This window comes from Gymnogyps californianus, chromosome 4 (assembly GCF_018139145.2).
Source record: "Gymnogyps californianus isolate 813 chromosome 4, ASM1813914v2, whole genome shotgun sequence".
Classification (NCBI taxonomy): Eukaryota; Metazoa; Chordata; class Aves; order Accipitriformes; family Cathartidae; genus Gymnogyps; species Gymnogyps californianus.
Window position 1 is genome coordinate 8,552,872 of NC_059474.1, and position 23,364 is coordinate 8,576,235.

Genomic DNA, 23,364 nt, shown 5'->3' on the forward strand with positions numbered 1-23,364 from the left:
TGCAACATTATATGCTACTACTGACAGGGAACTAAGTCAATAGGAAATGCCGCCCCCAGAATGTGAAATCTTACGCTGGCAGATGGTTGATGTGTTACTGTTGTTGATGGAGACTGGGAATTCATGGTGGTTTAGCGACTCTTGAATAAGACAGTTGCATCAGTAAAATTATGCTCGGATTATGGGCATCTTATTTCATTCTAAGACATCATTGTTAGCAAGTTTATGGTTTTAACAATCATTTCATTGTTGCTGTCTAATGACTCAACAGTAAGGACTGTTTTAATTTGCGGAATGGACTATGAAGTTCAATAATAAAAATCAGGTTGTGAAGCAGCAAGTTTTTTTTCTGTGGTTTTATTCAAAAGACTGTTGAAGCAGAATAACTGAGATGTGGATGTACGCGGGGCTACAGGGGACTGATGGGTTTATGTTGTGTGGGGGGAAGAGAGGCAAAATGCTCTAACAGCTACACAGGACAGTTGTGTAAAAGTCCTGAAGATGACGGAAGTTCGCGTGGATCTGTTTATCATTGTGGATCTCTGAATGGAACCAAAATTTAAATGTGGACCTTCTTCCAACAGCTTTCCAGCTTCTGAGCTGATCCTGCAGTAATTTCTAGATCAGCAACTTTCATTTCCTTTAAAGAGTCCTAATGGTATCAACAATATTTAATAAAACTCACCACAGGACTGACTCTCAGGGGACACTCCAAGTTTACTTACATTGACCTCTTTTACGAAGCCTGTGTAGGCCCCAGACCCAATTCCTCCATAGCAGGCACCTACAAGAATATTGGAGCCTACATCTCAAATTCTTGCCCAATTTTGCTTTGCATGGAAATCAGAGTGTGCGTAGCACAAAGCAGCGTGAACGGGCAAGGGCCTGCCTGGCTCTCCCCTGGCCACAAAGCAATGCGACGGAGAGGCTGATGCCCAGGAGGTACGCTGGGGTCCGTAAAAATCCGTATCAGCCTTCAGCACTTTGTCCCTGACCTCTCACTTCACTCCTTCCACTGCAAAACGTTTTGGGCATTGAGAATTTGCTTTTCTAAAATTTCATGCCAAAGGGTGGGATTATTTACCTCGGGATTTGCAGACACAAGTCTCTGCCCCCAGAGACCATTAAGTCCTGTGGGGCCTGATCTTGGACTAGCAGTAACGCCACAGGTACCTCACACGGTTCTCCCCGAAGAACACCAAACCCGCAGTTTCTCCCCCAGAGCCGGTACGCGCTTCCCCGAGCGTAGGTCTGAAGCGGGACTTGGCTGCCGCCCGCCCCGAGGCTGAGGCCTTCAACCGTTGTTCGCGGCGCCATGACGAACGCCTGCGCACTACACTTCCCAACATGCCTCGCGCGGGGGGGGTGCACTCCCGCGGGGGCTCATCGGCGACGGGTCGCGGCTGTCCCCGCCCCCCTGCAGGACGCTTTTCTGATTGGCGGGCGCGTTCCGAATGCCGCTTCCTCATTCGCGGGCCTGGGCTGCCGTTGAAATTTGAAATCCTGTGGTGACGGTGGAGGGGGCACTGCTCGGCGGTGGCTGCAGGGGCGGGGAGCTTGCGCCGGCCGGGTCCCGCGCATCGCCTCAGCAGAGCGCTCTGCGGGCTCGCACCCGGTCCCCACCGGCAGGTAGGGGTCCTTTGGGGGACCTGGGGGTGCTGGGGAGGGGGTAGCTCCGGTCGGCTACGGAGCTGCGTGTTGCCCCGCTGAGTTTGGGGGGGGTGGGGGGGACGGGACTCGGGGACCCCTCTCTGAGAGCTTGGGGGTGGTGTAGGGCTGGGGGGGGGGCACGACAGGTTCGGCGACCCCCTCTGTGAGCTTAGGGTGGTGTGGGGCTGGGGGGGACAGGCTCGGGGACTCCCTCTGTGAACTTGGTGGTGTGGGGCTGGGAGGAGCTCCTGTCGAGGGGTCTCAGGGGCGCTTCTGTGAGCTTAGGACTAAGAGACTTGGGGGAATTTATGCGAGTTTGGGGATGAAGCGGAGCTAGGAGCTTGGGGATAAGGGGGGGAGGTGATGGGGTGGAGCTCAGGGGCTCCTCCATGAATTCGGGGTTGAGGTGGGGCTCAGGAGGATCTTGGGAGCATCTCTATGTGTTTTGAGGGTGATATGGGGCTGATGGGGACTCGGTATCACCTGTGAGTATGGGGGGGGAAATATACGCGGGCACTTCAGTGAGCCTGGGAGCTTTATGAGGCAGAGGGAGGCTCTGGCAGCCTAGGTGGCCAGGGGTTGTTGGGGGCACCCCGCCGCGTTTCGAGGTGGGTGATGTGGGGCCCTTGTGGCCTAGGGTGACCCAGGAGTGTTGGGCGCACCCTGGGGAATTGGGGGGCTGGGGGAGGGTTTTCTGGTTTGGGTTTTTGGGTTTGTTTTTTTTTTCACTTAGAGCATGGCTAGGTGCAATGATGGACAGGGACGGTGCTTTCCCGGAGAGCCTGCGAAGCCTTCCCCGCCCTTGCTGCTCCTCCTCTCCCCTGCACGGCCCGGAGGAGCCTCACATCACCGGCTCCCGCCCCGAGCGGCTGCCTGTGACTCAGCCGCTGAAGGCCAAGGCCATCTTTTGTTCCCCTAGAACGGGCTGCGGGCCCCGAGTGCCTGCTCCGGGGGTTAAGGAGGCTGGCTGGGCCGGGGCTCCGCATCTGCTGCCTCCCGAGCTTGGTTTTGGCTAAAACTGCTGCGCATTCCCCTTCCTCAAATGGTCTGTTGAGAGTAGGGTGATTTGGGTAGTCAGAGGAAGGTCGTGATTATGGAAGAGTCGGTTAACTAGAAGGGTGTTTATTTGTCATGAATTGAGATGTTTGCACTAAAAAAAATTACATAGCAGTCAGCTCTGTGTCAGTTTGTATGGAAATACTCACAGCACATACTAAGTTACTTTGTCTGTGAGCAAGTGCTCTGCATCTTAGCTGCTGGAGGAGTTCAGAAGGATAATTAAATAGAAAAATTCCATCTCTGCCTTGCATGTTCAGTGGCTTTTTTAGGCATTTGAGACCACGTTGGTGTTTTGGATATTGTGCCCCAGTGTTCATTAAACAACAGGTAGTTGCCATGAAGCCCTCAATTTACAAATGATAGGTACCTGAGGTTTAATTATCTGATGTCATTGAGTTTATGTTCATTCTCAAATACAGAATGACAGACTGCTGCTTATGCCTGCATAAATATTCTTCTAAAACTAGGAGCAGTTTCATTTTTGTGAACTTTGGCCATAGTGGGAAAACTTGCTGCCTTTCACAATACTTGCATGCCTTGGACACTGACCGCTTTAAACAAAAAGATCTCCTTTCGCTTTCACAGCTACTAGCTAATGAACTTGTGAAATACAACTTATATCAAATCTTGGTTGCAAATATTTTAAATAAATGCTGAATTACTTTTAATGATATAATCCTAGAAAGGAGTTTGGTTTGGCTTTTTTTTTTAGATTTAATATCTAAAATGCTGGGCAAATGTGGTGTATGTATATGGTGTCAATTTATTGGGTATTTTAATGATCTGAATCTGGTTTAGCAATGGTGCACAAGTAGCTCAATGACAAATGCAAAAAAGTCTCCAAACAAACCTTTGCTGTTTACAGAGCTGGTTTTAGAAGGTGTTGACAACTTTTTCAAGTCCTAGGCTTCGTTTCTAAAGTAATTACAGTAAACAACTACAGTTTGTAAAGATTCACTTGATCTGTTGTCTCAATTTTAGTTTGGAATGAAGGAAAGCAATGAAGTTCACTTCAAATTCTGCAAGTTGTCAGTGTAACAATATGTATAAAATAACCTGGGCTAAAGTGGGAATGTGATGAAAAATAAAGAAGGAATGAAGAAATAGCTAATACAGGCAAGCTTTTCTTGCCTTTGCTTCTGTAGCCATTGTTTGCATTCCATTGCTGATTAAAAGTGCTGTTGTCGGGCTTGCAGACAAAGCAGCTGAGTTCAGTGGAGAGTATGAAGCAAATTTTCCCATAAAGATTAATGTAAGAGTGGTGAAATATGTACGGAGGCTTAAATACAGAAATTTGAATACATAAGGGTAATGAGATTGAAAACATGACTTAAAATTTTCAGTGGGAGTGTTCTTGTTACCTCTTTATGACAATGAAGACAATTGTTTGGAGTCTTCCTCAGCTGATTTTCTGGATTAATCTTGACTGCATGATGGGGGATGGAAAAACAAGCTAAGGATTAGCTGTTTGGTCAAATCAAACATTTGAGATCACTTGGAATGGTTATCCATTGCAGAAAGCCAACATCTCCTCCGCTTGATGGTACTGATTGTCTTGCGTAGGTGGTACAAGATAGCGCATCAGTTCCTATGAAAGAAATCACTTTGTTAGTGGTTTGTCAGATAGCTAACTGTGCTTCTCAGGAGTCATCCTTCATGGACAGTAATTATGCCTAGATCTTGCTTAACATGCCTTCTGTGCTCTGGTACTTTTTTGGTTTTTGTCTGTTTCGAAGAAATGGCAGTAGCATCACTGAGTATTAGTGTTAAACACTTAAGAACAGCAAAGGCTCCAATGGGAATAAAAGGTAGACAGAGTTCAAGTACCTATAACGTGCTGGCTTGCCTGGCATGCTTGAAATGTGTTCTTTCTCTATTTCTAACTTATTTTCATCCTTAATCTTAGTTGCAATACAGGCTGTAGTTTCAAGTCCTTCACGCTTGAAATACTAGTTAGGTTAGGTCAGCCTATATGGTCTACTAAAGCTTGTGCATGTCCAATGTAGGAACAATATTTAAGAAATACCTTTTTAATTACATTTTTTTTCAGATTTGCATACCAATAATGTCTATGCTGCAAAGAATTCTTAAGTACCATGTGTCTTACCAAAGCAGCACGTGCTCAGACAGTGCACGAAAAAGCTAAATAATTTTATTCAGGGCTCTGATCCTAAACACACCCTAACTAACCAAATTGGTTTTGCTATTTGCAGATGTAAATGTAGTAATGAGACCATGTGAATAAAATAGAGAAATGATTGTCATCTGCCCCTTGCAAAAGCTGTAATTTTGCTTAGCTAGATGCCCTATTACAAGAGGCATGACTGTATGTCACTACTGGCTTTAAGGGGTTGGGAATGAAGAAACTTGCAAATTACAGAGCTCCCTTTAAAGGATGGGCAGCTTAATTAGTAAGGATAGAATGTTAACTGTGGAAAGCATAATATCAACAATTAACTTCTCAGAGCCCTAACAAAAGCAGAGGGGCTGTGTAGTGCTGCATTTAGATGCTTTCAGAGTCTTCTGAGATACACCTTTTCATATGAAGATTTTTCAATACTTTTAAAACTCTTTTGAAGCCGTTAATCGTTGCTAGCTAGTGCCAGGCTTCCAACTTCTTTGATTATCTGAAAGTGCATCTGGCTGACCACACCCTCTCATTCATGCTGTGATGTTGTATATGTTGATGTTCTAGAATGAGTCTGCAGATTTTAAATGCAGAAAATGGAGAAAACGGGGGAAGCGTCAAGGATGATCTAACAGCAGAAGACTGTGGCATTTTCTTTGCACCACTGGAACCTACAGGGAGACCTTCCATTCTACGCCTGTCCCAGAAAGAAAACTTGCCACCAAAAAGTGTGGCAAAAGCTATGAAGGTAAACTTTTGCTTTTGTATTGATTATATTCTTTTGCCTTCTATGATCTCTGCTATGGAATTCATATACTGTTTGGAGCTTGAAAATATTGTGTTGCTCATGTTCTTCCTTCCCCCCTCCCCCCCGCCCCTTTCTTAAAGGTAACCTTTCAAACTCCTCTAAGAGATCCTCAGACTCGAAAAATCTTAAGTCCTACTATGACGGACAAACTTGAGACTACTTTCACACTTGATGATTGCAGTGAAGCCTTGGTGGATGATATTTTATCTGCACCCTTCAATGTTGAGTAAGTAATGTATTCTCCGCTGGTAGTATTAGCAATGTGAGCCATACTCAAGTTAATTTTCTCCCATTATAAACCTGTATTATTAAAATGTAACTTCGTATTTTATAACAAGATGTAAACTGTACAAAAGGACCACAATTAATGCTGGCTTTGATGGACGAACTTTTTTCAAAGGTAATTGTCATTACTTTTAAGAAAACTTTATCTTGGTTGTAATATTGAATACTGAACTCTAACCTCTCAGTATCTGATTTCATAGAGGTGACTTATGATATGGATAAATAGTTTAAGAGAATAGAGACACATTAGGCAGAGAATACAAAACTGTTTCCCACAGTAAGGTTTTCATGTGAGACTACAGCTATTCTGAAGCTAATCCTTAAAGCTAAGCCTTAAAATTTCTTCTCTCGTATGTTAAGTACAGTTTTATCTCTTCAGATTTTTCTCCTTAAGATACATCTTCGGAAGGGTTAGCTTGAGTTGACACCTTGAGTCAATAACTATTAAGATTAAAGAAAATCTAGCAACACAAAGTGAATATGATATCAATCCCAAGTACAAACAAGTTTGTGCGCCTTTAGTCTAGCAGTGTGGGGTCTCAAAGTGGCTCATGATAGCTATCTAGAGAAGAGCATAAAGTCTGCAGTGTTCCAGTTTGGGGTTTTGCAACTCTCCTTTACTAGAAATATGGTTATAATGGTATAATAATACAGTGTTATTTAATAGGCCTCAATGCATATTTTTGTTACTGACTTTTTTAGCCCCTTTTTAAACTTGTATAAACATCTGACTCTATAATTCCCAGTGGCAAGAAGTCTCAGATCTTAGCTTTGTCTCCTGCAAGGAAATACATCCTTTTGCTTGTTTTTAACTACCCAATACTTTCATTTGACCCCTATTCTTGTTTTTGGGAAGGGGAGAAGGGAGAAAGGTGGGGAATGCTTAAATGTTCTTTGAATATATAGATTTGCTTCAACTGTTAACTTGCATGTATACTCTAGTTTAGAAAAGTATTTCTGAGCTAGCCACCACAATTAAATGACTTAATTGCATTTATGCCCCAAACTTATCGCATGAATAAATGAAGATTTAGTGCATATAAGGTTCAAGTGAGTTAAAAGGGCTAGCACTGAATTGGTTTTAGGTAGGGCATAACTATGTTTCAAGACATTGCTTTTACTGTACGTGTCCTTTCTACTTTTAAAACGAAGGATCTGTTTGTAGCAAATAAGCTAAAGGACTGGGTGTTGCTGAAGGGTGTCACTTTTGACTAGCCTCAAGTAATTCGAGTTTCAAGCAGGTGTCTCGCTCTTGACTGGCATTTATGAGGTTAAACACTGAAGGAGAATGGGAGGGGCCTGAGTAGTTGAAGGAGCCTGGGGCTGAAGTATTGCAGGGAAGACGCACTCAGAGCGGGTGAGAAGGACTTCTTGAACTCTTATCTCCCGCCTTTGCTTTCGGGTTTATCAAAGTGGTGTTTTTAATGAGTGGCTTTTAATCATGTTCTGTTCTACAGTAGATATGGATGGCACATAGAAATAACAACTTTACGAAAGGACAAAACAATGGGAGGAAATCCTGTTTCAGGAAGTAATGGCTTAACTCTCTGTAGTCTGAGGCTAAGCCTAAAAAGTTGAGTAGAGTTTGGGGAAGTAAAGAGGAGAGCAATAACTTGTAGAATACTCAGCAGTAGTGAGTACACAAACTCTTTCTTTAAACTGTTTCTTCTGCTAGAGGATCTTGTCTTTCTCTTACTGGAGAAGTATTTTCTTGTATAGCCGTTTGCTCTTCAGATCTGCTGTTGTACAGAGTTTAGAGTGTCTGAAGTCCAGGTTCTATTGTGGTATGTAGGCCCTCATAGATGAAATGCTGGTGCATACTTTCAGGGGAAAAATTATCTGCCAGAATGACCGGACAAAGTAATGACTAGAATGGGAGAACCTGAATCAGACTCAGTTTGGTCTTAGACTTGTGAGACTGTCATGACTCATAGTACATCATCATGTAGATTCATCTATTAGTTGTGCCTGTGTTTGAGCTGCTTACTGTTAATATCTCCTCCTAAGCAATGTATATTTCACTGTCTAGTGAAATGGAAATGTCCATATGCTGCAGTGAGTAGAGCAGTCTCCAGTGATGACTGGCATAAGATAACATAGCTGTGTAGAACAGATAGCTTAAGAATAAATGCTGACTAGCTTCAAGGATTGATCTCCCTATAGTTCATGTGTACCAGAGCTCGTAACTTCTGACTGTTTAGGTGGCAACAGAAATTTTGCTGTTGTTATATTCTTTTGCTGTCAGCTGCCTTATGTCAAAAAAATCAGATTACTCTGAGCATGCAAAGCTTCTTGTGCAAATATCTTTCTAAAGATGACTTCAAATGATGTCTAAAAAATAGCTCTAGCGTGTGTGATCTCTTTTTTTTTATGTGCAGCACATATCAACAAAACGCTGAAGCAAACAATACAGTCATAAATACACAAATGCCAGAGAAGGTCAGCACGGCTCCTTACCCAGATGATGAGATGCCAGTGAAGAGTCGAGGTTCCTACAATCTTGATTTTGATAACTTAAATGACATCAATCCTTTTCAAAGTTCAGTGCAGTTGCAGCATTCTCCTGGAAATCTGCAAAAGTCTCCTGTAAGAGTACCTAGCAGCCCTGAGAAAACTTCTGAAAAAAGTAATGATTCTCTGTTTGATGATACAGCTCCTTTTGCTTCAACCACAGCAAGTACAGAGCGCTCAAGTGAAGAGAAGTCTCTTTTCTCTGGTAAAGAATCTGTATTGGGAGAGCTGGAGTCTAACAAATCCAAGCTGTCCCCTAAGCAAGCAATCAGTGACTCTGTGCAGGATGTGAAGTCTGCTTCCACAGATGTGAGCCAAATTGATAATTCAGTGGGATTAGCAGAAGCACCTACATCTCCAGTACAACTATCTGGCAACTTAGGTCCCAGTAGTTCTAATGTAACTACTTCTTCTAAAACTGGGGCATTGAAGCTTAATTCTTCTAAAACTGGGGAATTGAAGCTTCAGAGTGTTTCAGTAGCAGAAAATGCTTCCACAGAAGAGTCAAAGCCTGCAGAAGAGCTGGCTATCTCCAAAGAGGAACCTGCAGAAAAGCCTGGTGTCACCAAGGCTGGACCAGTAAAACTGGAATTTGACTTTGATAATACCACTGCTAGAAAGCCACCTCCTAAAAAACTAGGTAAAAGACCCGGAATTAAGCCACCTTCCAAAAAAATTCCTATTAGCAAAACAAAACCAGAGAATACTGAAGTGCAAAATAAAAGTAATGTGGAAGATGAAATCCCGGTTCCCAAAGCATCTTATAAGTTTGACTGGGACAAACTTGATGATCCAAACTTTAATCCGTTTGGAGGAGGCTCTAAAATTTCCAGCTCACCGAAGTGTTCTAAACCTAGCCCTCAGAAAGCACACCTGCAAGAGGAGCCAGATAGTACTTCATCAAGAAGGGAGCCTCTTCCAGTGGATCAGGATAACAGGCCAAGTACCTGTGAAACTCTTGAGAAAACAGATCCAAAAAATCCGTAAGTAAATCTGTAGCTGAATGTAGAAGCACCTTGAACTCATGTGATGGTATCTGACTAGTTGATTTCTACCTCCTTGACTTCCTCCAAGAGTGGCTGAGTCTGTTGCATGTTGTAACCTTTAACACAATATGTTGCAACAGCAAAGATCTCCTTGGGGAAACCATCCCGAGATGGCTAGCTCTGGGCAAAAGGTGTTCTTAAATCTGGAGGAATGAGAGGGAACGGGCTTATATGAGAAGAGCATTAGTACCTTGGTCAAGTGGCTCTTTCCCCCCTCCTCCAAGATCAGAGTAAAATGTGGAGAATTGGGTGACTGCTGCTGACTTTCAAAAACAGGTAAGTAAGCAGCAGTGTTGCACATCCTGCAGCATGTGAAGGGACTAGGCAGTTCTGTTCTCTGCTTAGTGTCTTGGCTGAACTCTGAGGTGCTGTTTCTTCCTTGCATGTTCTTGGTATCTGAATGCCATCTCCAATAAAAAGGCCAGTCACTAAAGTTGCACTTTTTTGGCACCACATAAAATTTTTTATTTGAGAATGGGAGATGTTGTGTTGCCTTTCCTAGAAAGTCTAACTATTAAAATGTCAGCATTACTATAGACAGCCAGGTGCTTGCCAGAACTAGACTGGCACAAGACGTTCATTTGACAGAAATGTTTGCTCTCTTGCTCCCTGTGTAACATGATCAGCTGCTATTTACCAAGGTGAAAAGTTTGTGCTGTCAGCAGTAACTAAAATATTGGACTTCTCTAATGAAGTTCTGCGCTTTACGCCAATAATCACTGCATTACTTTGGAAGAGTAGCAGGCTGCTTGTAATTCTGTTCTTAATTAGACAAAAAGCCTATCTTTAATTAAAAAAAAAAAGGGCTTAACAAATGGAAATAAGAGAACAGTGTTAAGTGAATAGGAATAAGTGATACTGCTGTGACTTGCTGCTTCCTAGATAGCACTGCTTCTGATGGAGGGAGAGCTTTCTGTCACTTAAGTTGTCAGCAGGCAAGACAGTGAATTTACATCCCCACCCTCCTTAAAGCTTCCTGTACTGTGGCAGTAGAAACTCTCAAATAAGCTTACTTCGTTCAGTGCTTCAGTATATCTGGTAAATAGAATTCAGAACTGTCTGTGTGACTGGAATTTTGATTTTTTTTGTTTTTTCTTTAGGGAAATGATCAAACAGAGTGTGGTAGAAGACAAGCCAGGAACTCAAGCAGACAAACCAGGAGTTCAAGCAGAAGCTGAACTTCCAGGAAAGATAGCCATGGTAAGGTATAGGAAAGATAGCTAGTTCTTACCAAGTTGTTCCATGAAACAGAGTTCTTTGACTTACCTTGTCAAACCCATGTTTGATATTTTGTCTAAGAATTAGTGTTTTTATGCATCTTCAGCAGCTCTAGAATGAAGTGTCAGCTGTGCAGACTTGTCTTTTGAAGGTAACATCAGAGATGGCCAAATTGGTACCTTGGTATTTAGTATCTTTTTTGATCAGCAGTCACGTACAAGGACAAACATAAGGGTGTGGACTCTAAAAAAGTGACTCCTGTATAATATGAGCTGTACTCAGTGTTGGTAGTTTAGTTTCTGTGGCTGTGAACTCTTGGTTTATTATGCTGGCTGCCCAGCTAGTTTATGACAAACCAATTTGATCATTATTGTGACTTTCATTGCATTTAAATCATTATTTTAACAGTAAAAAGGATTGTGTTTTTTCTCATCAGGAGAAGCAAATGAGCCCATCTAAAAAGTCTCCAGCTAATGTCCCCTCTCAAGATAATTTGGTTTCTGCTGACAGTGGAAAAAAGTCAATGTCTGCAGAAGAAATTAAACCTAGTTCCCACAGAACTGAAATAACAGCAGATGAGCAGACAGCTAGCACTGAACCTGAAGAGCTCTTCAGACCATCGTCAGAAGGTAAGGGCATTTCTTTAGAATAGACTGAAAATACACTGTTACAATAACCTCTGTGTATGTACTTCTCTACTTCAGTTTTGGCATTTATTTTAGTTTTTAGCTCTCATTTTGCTCTTCTGAAAGGACTGTAAAACTTGCCATGACTAGCAGGGCTGGGAAATGTACCTAAGCTTATTTCTAACTTTCTCTAGATTAAGCTAAATTCAAAAAGCTGGCTGTTAGCATTCAGCTGCCTGGAAGGATGGTACAGAAACAATCTTTTTGGAGTTTCAGTGGCAGCTTTCTGGGCTGAAAAAATGCTCCCTTAAAATCACTTCTGGTAGGAAGGACTTTATAAGTTGAGAGCGCTGGAGCTATGCAACTGCCTGTATTTGAGTCTTGTAGATTACTGTAGGCCCTAGCACTACTTGAATGCTGATTTCATATTGCAGTGTGGATGGTCTTTCTGCACTTGCCTGCCTGTCTTGAAAGCTTACTACATAGCTGTGACTTAACCACCTGGAAGGGTTATTCCTTGTAGGAGCACGGTGTGGAAGGATGAGCAAATGACTTGACTGCAGTGCAGCCTGTCACTTATCTTAATGCTTGAGTGGACTCAGTGTATTGAGAAATGGCTATAATTTCATTGTTCAAATCTAAGCTGTCTGCTAATTTTAATGGTGAGATTGCCAATCTTGCTCTTATATGGGGCATTGTATAAAAGAGTAGAGTATCTGAGTGTGCTTGCCACTTGAATAATAGAACAACAGAAGTTCTTCAACTGTGTGTTAAATTCTACATATTCTTACAGGTATTTGGGGACAAATGGAAGCTGTAAGTTCATTTAGATTAGAAGTCTTTGCCCGATTTTTTTTTTTTCAGGTCCAGATAGAAATACAGTATTTTTTGCAAATGAAAAATTAGTGCTTATGACTTGAGAGCAAGGATTTATTTACTTTGTACGCATACCTATTTGTTTCTGTCTGTGGGTGCTTCACTGTGAGACAGTATGACAATATTGCATCTTCATTGTATCATTTCCTTCTTTTCCAGTGCTAGGAATGGGCATAGAAATAGACTATCTGGAACAGTTTGGGACTTCATCAGTAAGTATGACACTGAAATGTTTTGTTTGCCTCCCTGGCAGAGGGGAGAGGAAAGGAAAATGAAACTGTCAGGCCTTAAGTGTTTTCATGAAATAACTTCACTTTGAACTTGCCCACAGAAATACAGGTTCTATTCTGAACAAATGTGTCTATGAGGCTGGGCAGGGGTGGTGGTGGAAGGAAATGTAGTTATAAGCAATTCTGCTAAGGATCAGAGGTCTTATGCTCTCAGTTTGCAAAGGTGCTGTTTTTCTTTAATAGCAGTGAAACTGAGATGGATGACACTTCACCTCTCTGGTTGCCAAAACTACAAGAACATAATGCTTTGAAAGTGCAGGATCATTGTTTTGAAAATATTTTTTTCCTAAGCTCTTTTGTTTTGTGGGCAGTTTCAGGAAATCTGTCTCTAAATTGGGCATGTTGTGTTTTAATCAGTTCAGCTTAGTTATTCTTTCTCTTACTTTGGTCCAGAGTAGGAGTGGCTCTGAATATACAGTGAATACACTGAATTGAAATTGTTTTTTGATCATGCTGTGTTTGTCCTTATTGCTGTATGAGCAAAGACAGAGAATGACATACACTGCTCATTCAGCTTACAATACTATCTTCCCCTTTCGGTGTCTTCTGCTGGTTTTGAATAGTTCATAAAAGTTTGCCCTTTTGGTTCTGTCTGAGTTCACTTGATATTACATAAGGACTTAAGCTTGTGGGCACTGAGTTCTCTTACGTAATTTTTCTTCTGAGAACAATGCTCTGGCCACTGAAGAATAGGCTCACCCTCTCTCCAGAGTATTATTTATGTGCCTGTGGGATGTGTGTGTTATGCTGTGAAGCAGCATATATGCCAGTTTATGCCTCTTTTCCCTCAGTTCAAAGAGTCTGCCTTGAGGAAACAGTCCCTGTATTTGAAGTTTGACCCTCTGTTGAGAGACAGTCCAAGAAAACCAATTTCTGGTACTATTGAAACAAATACGAATATCATGACAGCTCCGCTTCAGTGTGGGTAGGTATTGACTTAGTCTAGGCTGTAGTACATAGCTTTACAAAGAAAGGCAGCGCTTGAATATAATGGTGTATGTTTGTTCATTTTTAGTCCTGTTGCTGATTTAAGTAAATTGCTTGAGGAAGCTGAAAAGCCTGCAGTGAGTCTTCAAAATGAAGAAAAACCAAAAGGACTAGATCTTCTAGGAACATTTACAACTTCTGTAAGGGTGTCCAGAATGTTATCAGGTTTCATGTTGATATTTTGGGAAAGGGATGGGCTAGGTTCTGGACTTAAGACTTATGCAGATATTCTAAGGATTGCAGAATACTTAATGCTTAAGCTGTTATCTTAAAAACCAGGTTGGATACTCACTTATATCAAAGTTGAACTTTTTGGTGTACTTCATTTTCTTAAGTATTAAATCTTTTTTTGTGGAAACTGGTGGCATTGCACATGGTCTAGGAGAATTTGAGCTGCTTTTAAGACTGCTTGATTAAAGCATTCTTTCGTGCAGCTGAAGCGACAAAATTTTAATTGCACTGCTGGAATGAAAAGTGCTTCTTTGATTAAACTTGGTGCTCTACAGTCTGAGGTTTATAGTCTGAACAGCCTTTTATGAACAGATCTGCACGCAGCAGTTCATCCTGAAATTGTGCCTTTTTTACTGGTGGGGAACAGTGTGGTGTCATCTGCTTGGTTTTTGATAGCTATAATTGGTGGATAGGAGTCTCTGTTATAACTTAAAGATAACCACATAGTTCTAAAAGATATCTACAAAGTAAGAAAGTATGGTAACAAAGTTATGGAGGTATTTTGGGTGTTTTAAGTAAAATATATTGATTTACCATCGAATAATCTGCATACAGCTAATCAATGGCATGAAAATAGGAATCTGAAACTCTACTTTTTTTTTTTTCTCCTCACAGGACACAGATCCCCTAATTCCAGACTCCCTGACTAGTGGTGTTCCTCCACTCCCTTTTGCTGCTTCCACAAACACTGCAGTGGATGCTATTATAGATGTGCTAAAATATAGCCAAAAAGACATGGATGCAGCCGTTGAGCTGGTTAAAAGAGAGGTATGGTGACCCTTCCAAAGCAGAACTTTGCATAGCCTTGAAAGTCCCTTGTGTTTAGCTTATCTGCTATAAATGTCTATACTTGGTAATTCTTTCCATCATACTTGACATAAGCACCTCATTCTGAAACACTTGCTGTGCACTTGATAGGAGCAGTAGGTATAGAACTCTTCAGAGCTAATATCTAAGAAAATATGGTAAACTTCACTATCAGTCAGGTTCTGCCTTAGAACTGGTCACTATGAAAAAGCATCCATTATCAGATGGAATGGTTAGGCTTAATACCAGTGATCTGAATACTCTTTATTAAACTAGGCAGGAAATACCTGCTTTTGCCAATGGGATGGAGCGGCTTCTTCTGATATAATTATTTCCTTAAAACAAGATAAAACCGTAATGCCAATTCAGTGCAGTGATCAGGGTTTTTTGTGGTATGGGGAGGCACAACATTGTCTGGCTAATAAAATAGAAGTGAGATCTGGAGCTCACTCTGGAGAAGAACATTAGTGGATGAGGGAAGAAGTAGTCAGTGACATTTCAAACATATTCTGTAATTATCACTACAGAAATTGCTTTTGAACCCCCATCATCTTACTGATGCAAGAAGAGTTATGTATCTTCAAAGATTTGAGTACTTGATTCATTATGGCTTCTGGGTTATGTAACTTTACAAATACTAAATAATGTAAGAGGAGTACCTAAGTATAAATGTCCTTAAGGCTAATCGTGTCACTTAAAAATTAACTTCAGAAGAACATGGAGCATTCAAAATTCCTGACTAGCTGTACTGCAGGCAGTGACACTAAGGACACCAAACAAAGATGACCTATGATTATTTGATGCTTAAGTTATTCTTTCCCTTTAGAGTACAAAGATACTAGTTCTTCTAGGAGTAACTTTTGGTTTCCGTCATTCAGGAGGACACTTTTACCCAGCATATTGTCTAGTACAGGAAAACCAGTGCAGCTTTGACAGGCAACAACTCTTAATACGTTGATCTAAAATGAAGAATTTATGTAATAATGGGGGTGTCGTGGTTTAACCTCAGCAACTAAGCACCATGCAGATGCTTCCCCCTTCCCCTCTCCCAGTGGGATGGGGAGGAGGATCGGGAAAGAAGGTAAAACTTGTGGTTTGAGATAAGAACAGTTTAATAACTAAAGTAAAATAAAATATAATACTAACTAATAATAATAATTGTAATGAAAAGGAATATAACAAAAAAGAGAAATAAAACCCAAGAAAAGACAAGTGATGCACAATGCAATTGCTCACCACCCACTGACTGATGCCTGAGCAGCAATCTGCCCCTCCTGGCCAACTCCCCCCTGTTTATATACTGGGCATGACATTCCATGGTATGGAATACCCCTTTGGCTAGTTCAGGTCAGCTGCCCTGGCTGTGCTCCCTCCCAGCTTCTTGCACACCTGCTTGCTGGCAGAGCATGGGGAACTGAAAAAAAATCCTTAACTTAGGATAAGCACTGCTTAGCAACAGCTAAAACATCAGCGTGTTATCAACAGTATTCTCACACTAAATCCAAAACACAGCACTGTACCAGCTACTAAGAAGATTAACTCTGTCCCAGCCGAAACCAGGACAGGGGGTAAAGCTTGTAATATCTTAAAATTGGTGCTCTAATCTCTCGTTTCAAAGAACTATTTTAAGTATGCAAACATAGTTGTAGCAAGACAGGTGTGACAGGATGACTCCAGTTGTGTGTCACTTAAATAAAAATGCTTGGAATTACTACATTAACCTGAAAGAAAGACAGACTAAATTTTAAGACTACTTTTTTGGTGAAACAATGCAAGAGTGGGAGGAGAAGAAAAAAAAAGCCTCTTTTCCTTCCGGGCAAATACAGCACTTCATGGAAGCATGCTTTTTTGGGTCTATTGAACCATTTCTGTGTTTGCAAATGAAAGTTTCCAGCCTGTTTCATTCTTGACACATTTTTGCTTTTGTAACATTTGTTTCTAGCCTAACTATTGTTAATTCTTTCTCTTTATATTTTGGTACATTCTTTTTTCACTTGTGCCCTACTTCCTGTCACCTGAAATATTACAATACATTTAAAATGAATTAAAAATAAATATTGAAAATCAGTGTACTACAGTATACTGTGCAACTTGGAGGGGAAATCAGCAGTAATCATGTGCTCTCACCTTCTCTTGCTTAAAATTCCAGGTTATTTTATTTATTTTGGGCCTCTCTTGTCATTGAAGGCCTCCCACACTCAGTCAACTATGAGTGTTACAGTTCTTAATAGAAATCCCAGGACAAAATTAAGCTTATGGAGTTTGCACAAAGCATTTAGCAAAGAGTGCTTATATTGCTTAATACTGTTACTGTGAGCTCTGCTTTAATTCAGCTGATGTGAAATAGGTATGGTTATTCTTAAATGAACTGAGGTGTCTTTAAATTTGGAAACGTGGTAGTGGGGGGAGGATTGAGTGTTGAATATAAATTACTCCAAACAGCAATTTGATCTTGACTAGAATGGACTTCTGGTATTTGCTCTTTCCTGTGTAAGGTTAGCAGATTTGTGTGACTTTTTGTCTGCCTTGTAAATAAAAGGGAAATACATGTCACTTGAGAGAATATTACTTCTTGAGATAACATAACTGGACAAGGAACCATGATCTACATATACGATGAATAAGAGTAGCCAAGAGGTTGGCTGAGTTGCTTCCGATCTTGCCGTTTGAAGAGATATTGGTAACAGTGGGAATCATGTATGCAAAGTCTACATATCAATCTACATCTTATTTGACTTAAATTTGTAATGAAACAATTTTGATTCTGTTAAGCAGTTAGAACTTATTTTTCTCCATATCAAGCTATAAGTATACATAAGCTGCCCTTCAGACTGTTCTGAGTATCAAATCTTGTATCTCTTCCTACGTAAGAAATAAAGGTTTACTTTTTCCCCTCAAAGGTTCAAGAGAAACAGCTGGAGACTCAGGAATGGAAAAAGAAGTATGATAAGCTTCATATGGAATACAAGGAAATGGGGTATGAATCCATCCTGATTTTTATATCTACTTATTTACTCCAGCTGCTTTTTTCTAACTTATGTTCAACATTTTTTCATGTTTTTTAGAAAAATAGTTGCTGAGTTTGAAGGTACAATAACACAAATGATGGGTAAGTTCCATATTTACACTTTGAATGCCTGGAGGGGGTGGGGCATGCTTAGCCTAAGGTTACTGACTGAAGTTAGTACTCTTTCACTTCTGATGGCATTAATATTTCAAGTGCTTCCAGGGTGAGTGTAAGGTTTCAGACAAAGCAGTTAGAGTAACACTTTTATGTGTATTCATGCAGACATGATATCACTTGGTAGGTAATGATGACTTCCCGATTCAGGCATGAACACATCTAACTTTTCCTTATTCTCCAGTGGAGTGCAAGCTGTTGGTTTATTAAAACTGGCAGATTCAGTTGTCTGCACCTTGTGTCTAACTACTTATTATCTGACCTTGTTAAGTGATAAGATGGCAGTAGGAGTTCTTGCTGGACAGATCTGGCCTTTGCTTTCAGTCAAGTTTGTGGCTTCAAAGCTAGGAAGACATTCAGTGAAATTCTTGTTGTATAGGTACATTGTCCTAGTTCAAAGCTGGATAGCTGAATCTGTGCCTTGCTTAAACTTAGTTCTTTGAGACTGAATATTATGTCAGCTTTTTTTGTACTTCTTTAAGCCTATGGGAAACATAGCTCAGATGTGCTAACAAAAACTTGTTCTGAAAGAGTTTGCTATGCTAGTTTGGCTTGTTATCCCAGTCTCCTCCAGATCTTCCAGCTATTGTGTATATTTAATGAAACCAAATATTTTTGGATTCCTTGCCTCTTTCACAACATTTGAGGCTCCTGTTATGGTAAACTCGGGTGTAGTATTTTGACTACATTGCAGGAGAAGCAATGCTTTGGGCAAGCACCTTATAATTGGTCTTTAATGGCCTTAGGGTTGGTGTGAGGTAATATGTAGCAAATAAAAAGAATGTCTGCTTCCTTAAAAGCAAATATATGGTCTCCTTTCAGAGGAGAGACTACATTATGAAACCCTTCTTTGCTTAAGATGAAGAATTGAAGGTGTGGGGGTTATCTGTTCATACTATGGAACTAGTTTTATGCTAATGCAACAACTATCATGAGTGTAACCCTGTTAACTCCACTTTCTTTAGAGGATGCTCAGAAGCAGAAGGAATTTTCGAAGAAAGAAATGCAGAGGATGGTGGAAGAGAAGCAACAAGTTATTTCAGATCTGAACTCTATGGAGAAATCTTTCTCTGAACTCTTCAAACGATTTGAAAAACAGAAAGAAGTGCTAGAGGGTTACCGCAAAGTAAGATGCTATAATGCAAATAATATCCTTCCAAGATAGGTGAGACTTAGTGGAGAGGAAATGATGAATTTCTAGAGCAGCTGTTAATTAGCTAGTGTAGACACTACCTGTAAAACCAGGTGCTAAGTTGTTTGTTTAAAGATTTTAAAAAATTACTGGTTTGTTGTATTTAGTGGCTGGCTTAAAGTAGGATAATGATCTCTCTGTTAGAAGCCAAAGTTTCTTCAAATAGAAGAATGAGCTGTTTCTTGCTGTATGCATATAATTTTTCTGTTAATCATAGAGACAGACTCTCATGTGGCAACTGCTGCATAAGGGCAGCTTGTTTCCCCTACATCATGTTGAATGGATGCTGAAGAGGATTTGCTATTACAAATCAAAATGATAATAGTTTATTGGGTGTTTTTTAGCTTAAAAACTCCTAACTTGGTAAAGTCAGGCATTCATTCTGTAGCATCTTTAGAAACTGGAGGAATGAAGCTAATGAGGAGCATAAGCTATGGTTTCTTATTGCATGAAATGCATAAAAATGGATTCAGTTGGTGTTTAAACAAGTGCCTTCAGACTTTTTCCTTCAGTTATCCTTTAATGTCCCCTATTTACTCAAGCTTGGAACTGGCCTGTTACAAGTTTCGTGGTAGTCTACGTTTGAGAAACAGGCATAATGTCTGTGTTAAGACTGAAGTTTCTGCTTTACTAACATGTCAGGCTTCCTTCATCCTGTGTCCTTTCCATCTCTCTACCCTAAATTCAGAAGCCCATTCCTTAGCACAGAGTTAACGAATCAATTGGAAACAGTTGCTAAATTCAGGAGCTGGAATTAGTAGGGAATCTTAGCACTTGTTTCAAACAGTTCCAACTTGCTGTAATAGCTAATAAAATAAGGTGTCTTAGTGTCCGTACCTACCAAGGTAACTTTCTTTCTGTTAATGTTGGATTCATTTACATCAGAGTCCAAAGCCTGAATCTTTCCATGGATTTTCTGAAGTAGTTGGATTTCTAGCTATTCTTAGGACAATTGCAAGCTAAGACAAAGCTGATTTAAAAAAAAAAACAACAAAAAACACACAACTGATTAGTGACCTTAGTTTCAGTGACCTTTCCGCTTTAGTAAAGTTTGCTACTAAATAAACAGTATATTGGGAGGGAAATGGGGTGAATAAATCTTAGTTTGCAAAGTTAAGAGAGTTGAAAGGGGGAGCTTTAGTCCCTACGTAGGTCTGCGGGACTTCAGTCGTTCCTGTTATTCTGATGAGCAAATACTGCCACTTTGGTGTAGTCAAATAGCCCATTTGTGGAGAGACTCTTCCATCTACTAGCATGTAAAAAGCTAACTAAGCTTCTTGGTTTTGGGACAGAATGAAGAAGCTCTGAAAAAATGTGCTGAAGAATACCTGGCTAGAATTAAAAAAGAGGAGCAGAGATATCAGGCACTAAAGGCACATGCTGAAGAAAAGCTGCATCAGTAAGTACCATGTCAAGAAGCCAAGTACTGGGAGTGAAATACATAGTCTTTTAGTGAAACTTCATAGTTTTTAGCTGCAAAATGTGGTTCATTAATACCAAAACTTGGATTAATCCTTAAACTAAAAATGTTTTAAGCCAAAGTACAAGCATCTACTGTGATTCTATGAAAAGTTTTGCTGTGCTGTCTGAAGGGGATGTAAACACCATCTTGCTTCCATTTCAGAGCAAATGAGGAAATTGCCCAGGTACGAAGCAAAGCTAAATCGGAGACTGCAGCACTACAAGCCAGTCTCCGCAAAGAACAAATGAGGATCCAGTCTCTAGAGAGGAGCCTCGAACAAAAGGTTAGTCAAAATGCCACGGGTGAGTCTCTTCAAGCTATTGCCTTAGAGTAGGTCAAGAACTACCTTGTACCAGTGCTAGAAATAGCCATGCTAACTGTGCTGGTTTTGATGGCTGCTGTCCTGGCAGGCTTTGGGAAATAGGCATTGAAACTTAAGGCACAACTCTTATGTCAAGACTCATCTGTATGTTTAGATTTTTTTTGGAGCAAAAGGTTTGTTCCCATAGGTGGATTGCAGAAGTGATCAATACAGGCCACTGTATCAGGAGGTTATCTGAACTACTGAAGGAGATGGTGATCTAAAACTTAAACATGTCCCAGAGCAGAATCTGGGAATGAATCTTGAGTAACTTTCTCATTCAGCTTGTTCATAAACATGATTTGTAAGCTATTAGCACTAACACAGACTCTCTTGTATTGACTGAACTCTTTCAATATTGTTCAGGCCATTAATCCTTGTATTTTACATTGTTTCATATTGCATAGGTGAAGTCTTAGAATGTTTTGTAAAGGCACATAAGTTTCCTTTGTTAGAACCCTTCAAAGGAAAAAGCTTTTTGAGGATTAAAAGTCATATTGCTGGAAATGCATACTATTATTTTTACTGCATCATGGTTGTATCTTTACCAGCATTGAAGGCTCAAAAGTAGATGATGCTGACACATTCCTGTTAGGGAAGAGTCCCATATTTGTGTTAAGTGTTCAGGCTTATGGCTAAGGTTTGCATAGCTGAGGAAACAGTAGGCCTGTAAATGGAGAGATGAAACAAGCCATTTAACACAGAACTAGTTTTGTTCCTGTTATAAATACAGTAACATTTTAATGTTAAGAACTCTTATTAAAATGGTTTGACCATATACAGAATTATACAAACTGGAAACTATTGCCACATGTAAAAGTATCAAAGCATCATCCTACAGAGTTGTCTGTCTTGTGAAGATTAAAATCTAAACTGTCACTATCTTGAAATTCAGTGTGTCTAACAAAGACTTTGAGTCTGAAAAGTCTTGTTTCCCTAGATCAGTTGGTCTCCCCATATTATGGGAAAGTCTGTGGAAGAAGTAGAAACAGTATAGTGGACTCTGGCTCATTTCCCGAGGCTCTTAAGGGTGCTATGTGACCTACAAAGTAGACTTTCCTTGAGAGTAAATTTGCATGAGTCACTAGCATGTAAATGGACTTCCTATTCCATGTGTTGGCAAACATGACTTGTTGTGATTCAGCTCACTACATGGATGTAGCATAGGTTAGGCATACTTGAAACTCACTTTTTTCTGTCTTCAACAGACTAAAGAAAATGATGAACTAACGAAAATCTGTGATGACTTGATCTTGAAGATGGAAAAAATTTGATAGCTTAACTGTCTTGTAAATATGTCTAGTCTCTCTGACTTCCTGTCTTGTGTGTTCACTCACTTTTTAATTATGTATGTGGGGAAGAAATAAAACTCTTAATTTGCACTTGTCTTGTGTATTACTGGCTGTACCTTTTGTGGGAAATGTCAATAAACTTAAGTTCAGTTGCTGCTTCCAGTAGGTAACAATGTATTGCATAACGCTTTCACGTGTTGCTCAAAGGGACAACTTCTAATCATCTTGCCCTCAGTCTTTGCCCTGTGTAAGAACATCAAGGTTCTGTACTCATGACCTGGCTTTGCTGGTGAGGATCAGCATGGGCCATGTTTCTATTTTGCACTTCCTGCTGTCTCACTTAAATCAAAACATTCCCAAGTTACAAGATTGTAATAGCACTTGTGACAGGTCAAGTTTTATAAAGTGTCTGGTGATGTAAAAAAAATTTGGAACTTCAGGTTTTTGTTTTTTAAAAGAGGAGCTAGAGTGATTCTGTTTTGCAGACAAGCTAACCAGAGTACTGAATAGCAGGACAGATTGCTTGGTACTCTATTGCTGTGACTTTTTTCATGTCATTAGTCTGTCTGATGCTGTTGACTTTCCAGTCACGAGTCAAACTCCCTGCCGCTTGCCTGTAATGGAAAGCCTTGAGAGATGTAGGCTGCAGGTCACAGGTTATGATGAAGTCAGCTTTAACTAGGACAATAGCAGACATCTCAGATAAGCTGTTATTACCTAGCAGACATTAACAGGATTGTCTCATTGCAAGCTACAGCTTTTTATTTCTAATATTACTGGGAGGTCATTCCCTCACTTGCCTGACTAGTCGCTGCGCCTTCCTCTCAGAAGGGCTGTTGCTGCTGGGTGTGCTCTTAGCTGTACTTGGAGCCCTTCCCTTACGTGTAAGGGTAGTCTGCTAGGGCAGGTGGAAAAATGAGTAGCAGTGCTTAGGAGATCTGGAGTCTACTGTTTGGTTAGGTAGCTACTGATCAGTATTGTTATGTTTATTGGCAACTGTATGTAGCAGGAACACTCTATAGAGCAGGTCTACAGTTAATTAACACACTTCAAGTTCATGGTATGTGATGTTTTCTTTGATTTCTGCACTAACCTGAGAGTCTCAGTATGAAGTCAATAGCAACAATATTGAATGCCTAGCTCCTGCAGAAGTTGCTCTGCTGTATGTTTTCCTGAACTTATTGCTTAGGAAAGTGCCAGATGGTAGCAGAGGAAAAAACTAGTCATAAAACAGAGTGTACAAAAACAAAGTTTACTCCCTGCCTCAGCTTTGGATAGCAGGGATTACTCAAGGCTGTGTCTTGGAATGTTCCTTTGTAATAGACTCAACCATACAGATGAGAAGTCTTGTGCT

General features: G+C 40.5%; 1 protein-coding gene across 1 annotated transcript; it reads left to right on the forward strand.

Moving 5' to 3' along the window:
- Positions 1-1,581: 1,581 nt before the first annotated feature.
- TACC3 (transforming acidic coiled-coil containing protein 3) lies at positions 1,582-22,100 on the forward strand. Its single transcript, XM_050895630.1, has 16 exons — positions 1,582-1,629; positions 5,405-5,585; positions 5,726-5,871; positions 8,309-9,424; positions 10,588-10,687; positions 11,142-11,334; positions 12,367-12,419; positions 13,289-13,422; positions 13,513-13,624; positions 14,331-14,483; positions 17,423-17,499; positions 17,588-17,631; positions 18,669-18,829; positions 20,188-20,294; positions 20,520-20,640; positions 21,927-22,100. The coding sequence occupies exons 2-16, from the start codon at positions 5,406-5,408 to the stop codon at positions 21,990-21,992; spliced, it is 2,763 nt and encodes a 920-aa protein (XP_050751587.1). The 5' UTR covers positions 1,582-1,629; position 5,405; the 3' UTR covers positions 21,993-22,100.
- Positions 22,101-23,364: the final 1,264 nt, after the last annotated feature.